The sequence below is a fragment of the Glycine soja genome, chromosome 6, assembly GCF_004193775.1.
Source record: "Glycine soja cultivar W05 chromosome 6, ASM419377v2, whole genome shotgun sequence".
NCBI lineage: Eukaryota > Viridiplantae > Streptophyta > Magnoliopsida > Fabales > Fabaceae > Glycine > Glycine soja.
In genome coordinates this window covers 46,830,658-46,835,874 of record NC_041007.1, presented here as the reverse complement: position 1 = coordinate 46,835,874, position 5,217 = coordinate 46,830,658, and the positions used below count along the sequence as shown (strand labels likewise).

Genomic DNA, 5,217 nt, shown 5'->3' with positions numbered 1-5,217 from the left:
AGGTTTTTTATTCTGAAATCTTAGTGAAAGACTAGATTTATTATCTCATGTTTGCTTTTTGTGAAAAATACCAAAGAAAGTGGATGATTTTTTCAAACAAATTGGGTCAATTATTCAATCAAATGATATTGAGCATGTTTTTAATTTTTTCTCGAGAAATAAATGGACTATTTCTTTGCAAAATTGTACTTAATTTCATATGTGACAATTCCGTCATGATTTATTCATTATTTGGGGGAAGAGTTCGCAAGAATCAGATTTTTTGAGGAGCAACATGTCCAGAGAGAATTGGATTTGGTTAGACAATGTGTGGTTGATAAACAAGGATCAATTTTTTAACACTATACCAAATGTATCATCAAATATTCTATATGATTCCACAAGATCTAGTTTCATTCAAGTAATGGGTTCTAACCAATTGAAATGATTTTCTAATCAATCCAAGGATTATTTCGATTCAATTAGGAATGAGAATTTTGAAATATCGATCACACATTGATCAAACAAAGAGAGATTCAACAACTAAAAGAAAGATCGATAAAATTCTTCGAGGAGTTGAAAATAAACGTAAATCTGGGGATTACTCGCAACCCGAAGATTCACTTTTGTAAATGGGTTTCTAGGTGTGAAATAAGGATCATCTTGTAAGATTAAATATTCTTGAATGACCGATAATGAAACAGTACCGTGACGAGAAATTTCAAGAATTTCGATTAATCGAATCTTTTGCTCCCAGTATTATTTTGAGATGTTAGAGAGTATCTATCTTCTCACAAACTAACTTTTTAGAATTTAGTTAAGATTAAAATATTAATTGTCAGATGTTTTACTTTCTTATGACTCACTTTCATCTTATGTTTCTTTTTTATTTCTCTATATTTTTCATCATATATATCCCTTATCATATATATCACTTCTCTCTATCTCTCCTCTCCTTCCACTCCAATCCACCCGAAAATGGGGTCGATGATTATCAATATATTTCTTGTACTAAGCATAAAAATCTAAGAGTTATAATTGTGTTAAATAAAATAAAACTTTTCCGAGGGCAGAAAATTGTAGATCATGGTTCTTATTTCTTACTGCCTCATCCCAACAAAATTAGTCTTTTTCATGAATAAACCCATCAAAATTCACAAGCTTATAAACACCAGATTTCTATTATCAAGTAACATTGTAACTACATCATTTATGTGGAGTTCAATACATCAAATTAAAAAAAAAGTGTCATAGTTAACGGAGTTGGATTGCTAACAAAAATGCTACTTTATAAATTTATCAAGCTAGTGATCCTCTGGAATACTGTCTAAAGATGGCTTCCAAGAAGAATTCAGTCCCTGATCATCATCAAATTCACCAACCTCTGAAATTTTTCCTCCTCTCAACTTCACAGCATGTAATAATTGCTCCAATGAAGTGTGTTCATCCTTGCACCTCATCATCCTTTTCAACTCTTCTTGAGTCATCACCACTCTAATCCTCACACTTCTAGAATTACCCTTACTTCCTCTCTCACCTTCATAAGTATTATCATCATTTTGCATCTTGAACCTCACCTTCTTCATGCCTTGTTGATCCATCCTTGGCGCTTCTTCCAACTTGGACAATGAAAGTGACTTTACCTTCTCAACCTTTGCATCAATTACTGGGGCTTCTGCATAGTTCTCATGATCTTGTGATGATATTTTGTTGTTCCTCAAACAGTTTCCCATGTTAACAATATTGAAAAATTGTAGCATTTAACTTAACAAAGAACAAGACATGTGAGAGAGGCTATCAAAAGTGTGTTATAAATAGAGAATGGGGGAAGAGAAAAGCACATGGGGGTATCCGATTGTTGCGCCGGGTAGAGGAAATAAAAAAAATAAAAATTAAAGTGGGGATTCTCTTGCTTGTTATCTTCATCACCATCAATTATTAATATGCATGCTTTTTCCTTTGTTTCATACTACATGAAATGAATATTTTACTAGCTAGTGGAGACGCGTCTGTTACCTTGAGCTTAAATCATGATTTGTGGTAATAAATATAGTATCTGAGTTACAAATGAAAATATTTTATTTGAGATTCGAGAAGTTACCAAAGAATTTTTTTGTTGGTTTTAAATTAAAAGGGAGAGAGTCATTTTAAACTTTCAATAATTATATGTAGATGGTGATTTTTATTGATAAAATTAATGAATTGTAACTGATACATCAATGATTTGTGTTAAATCTTGTTTTTTTTAATAATAATAGGTGAATTTAAACACTTTAACAATATAAGTCTTATAATAAATTGTTATGTATACAATTATATATAATATAACTGTTATGTATGAAAAAAAACTATTTTTTTATAATAATGATTTAATAAGTTGTTTTTAGAATAATTTTAATTGATTAATAGTTTATTAAGAATACATGAAAATTATTGTCAAATATTAGTTCTGCTACTAATAATAATTGAATCTTACTTTTTATGAAAGTAACGTTTGAACTTTTATTACGTCGTTTTCCCAATATAACAGAACATAGGATTAGGCCAATTATATTTAGTCCTGCAAAGTTCCAATTAAAGTGTTAATAAGGTCGACGTTGATGCCCCCAAATCACCGCTCAAAAAGCGCTAATCTTGGTTCTTCTCAAGTGGAATTGCAAAATCTTAGTTACTTTTAACATTTTTTAAAAAAAGTTGTTTTTTCCCTAAAATATTAGATCATTCAAAGTACTCTTCTTTGTTCTTTTCTTTAAACTTAAAGATGCATTTTTTTTATATTAATTTATGCATAATCGACTCCACATTACATAAAAGGGGATGGCGAAGTTTACTGTTTTCTAATTTCTCACAATGCATAAAATAAATTCTGACAATGAACCATTGTATTTATAATTAACATGGTGGAAGAAAGAGAGCAAATACAAAAACAATACTTCTCATTGAGCAGTAAGGCTGATGGGAACACCACACAACAACGTTAAAAATATCAATATGATACTTTTTTTGGGGGGTGAAAAATATCAATATGATACTTTTTTTTTGGGTGAAAAATATCAATATGATAGCTTGCACTTTAATTCTAGTGTCCCCCACGCTAAAGTTGGGGCCAATATGTTGCACCCAATTAAAAATGGTCAACCATGTTTTCAATTCCTGTCCATAACAATTGTATTTCAATTCCACCGAATATAGTAAATTAACGAACAAAAAAAAAATGAAGAAAAACTTTTGTTTTGGATATTAATTGGATAGCAATTACCAATCCTTTTTCAATAATCAATTATATGTTTTTCAATGAGCACACCTTAACCATACTGTACTTATATTTTAGTCCACCTTCAGCTGACTCTACAACGTGGAGTACCTTATTGGCTTATTCTTTTATGCAAATTCAAACCTCATTATTATTACTTGGAACGAAGTTAGACCCTCCCAAGTTAAAATTAATGCACAAATGTTGCGTTACTAATTAAAATAATTCGAACTAGCGTAAAGAAAAACAAAACTAGTCTAACCCTTGAAACGTAAGTTTCATTCTAACCTAAGCAAATTGAGAAGGAAATTCATGTATTGCGGTTACCTACAATGAATGTTGGCACATTTTAAGAGTCAAAACAAATTTATGTTCCCTGGATAAGGCAATGAAATCTCACGTGAAGGCGAAGGATAGTGAAACTAGGTTATAGCACAAGACATCTTCAGCCTCGGGACACCATTTATTTTCCAATCACTGTATTTGGCTCCATTTAGTATTAGAGTTGTTGATCTGTACGTTTAAGGGTCTTACGTGTAGAAATAGTAGCAAATGCCAGCAAAGATGGGGGCATCTCTTCACATGGGATAACTACCATTATAGTTGCACACGAATTGTTGGAACCTTGTAGCTCGATCTATAGTAATTGGGAGACAAGTACTATGCTTCCAACTTGAGATTGTTTCATCTTTGGCCTGTGTGAAATTTTAGTTTATTAGTAGCTTCTAGGCAAGTTCTCTTAGAACGTGAGTCATGAGAGCTTTTAAGTGTTAAATTTGCATGAATGAATATATGTGAGTGATTCAATAACAATGACTCAATAGATCCAACAAATCTCATTAGGATAGATTTTAATACATATTAAAATATGAGTTATGCGTCTAATTTAATTTTATAAAACTGATTTATCAGGTGAAAATTATCTTACTTATATATTATAATTTAATCATATTATTAGTTGATGTGATATCTCTTATAATTTGAATTTTAGCAAAGATGAAAAACCCTTGGTTCCAAACAAAATTAATTAAGGCATATTTAATTTGCTCACCAAGAACCTATAAAAAGTTATTGCAGTTGTAATTTTAACAATTGGTGTCAATTAATTTTGTTTTTATTATATTTTATAATTAAGTTTTGACAAGTATTTGATTTTTTTAATAGATATAGATTATTACATTTTAATTAATAATTTATTTATTATTTTATAGTCAATTTTGTTTTTAAAAATAATAATATTATTTAATTAATTTGTAAAAAAAAAGATATTTAAAGTATAAGGTTCGAGTGTATATATATATATTGTGGTTAAATGTGAACACAAAAAATAATACTTTATTATTGTATCGTCCCATTTTATTCATGCATGCCAAAGCCAATAACAGTAACAGCTCTCGCATATGCCATGAATGGCGCTAATAATCCTTAATGATTAATCAAATGGAAGAATGAAGGTTGATGGAAATTAAATGATTAATGGGTCCATATATAGTGTTTTTCATTGTTTTCATGAAGGTCACAAATAGTGGAATTTGAAGTCTTATCCAGTGCTCGTAATGATCGTGAGTATAACTAAGCCAACTCACATCTCAGGTCTTAATATTATTATATATATAGTTTTTAAATTATACAATATATTAAGTTTTTTTTACCATAAATTCACATATAATGCATTGAATTTGACTCTTTCAAAATAATAATAATATATAAAATATAAAGTATTTATTTATTTAAAATAAATTCCTTCGTAAATTTTATTTAGTATATTTTAAATTTAATTAAAATATAAACACTCTTATTTTCATAAATAAATAATACATGCATAAGTGTAAATTATTTATATACTTAATTATAATTCAACATGTGTAAAGTTGATTTATTTTTTAAATAATTATCTTTCAAGTCATATTAGAAATAATTTCAATTTTTATTATTATCATGTTATAAATATAAAATATGTGTTATTTAATTTTTGTTAAGAAATT

The 5,217-nt window shown here is 28.7% G+C and overlaps 1 protein-coding gene across 1 annotated transcript; it reads right to left on the bottom strand.

The window, feature by feature from the left end:
- Window positions 1-1,132: 1,132 nt before the first annotated feature.
- On the bottom strand, window positions 1,133-1,784 carry LOC114414257. The gene has a single exon (XM_028378556.1). The coding sequence runs from the start codon at window positions 1,737-1,739 to the stop codon at window positions 1,284-1,286; it is 456 nt and encodes a 151-aa protein (XP_028234357.1). The 5' UTR covers window positions 1,740-1,784; the 3' UTR covers window positions 1,133-1,283.
- Window positions 1,785-5,217: the final 3,433 nt, after the last annotated feature.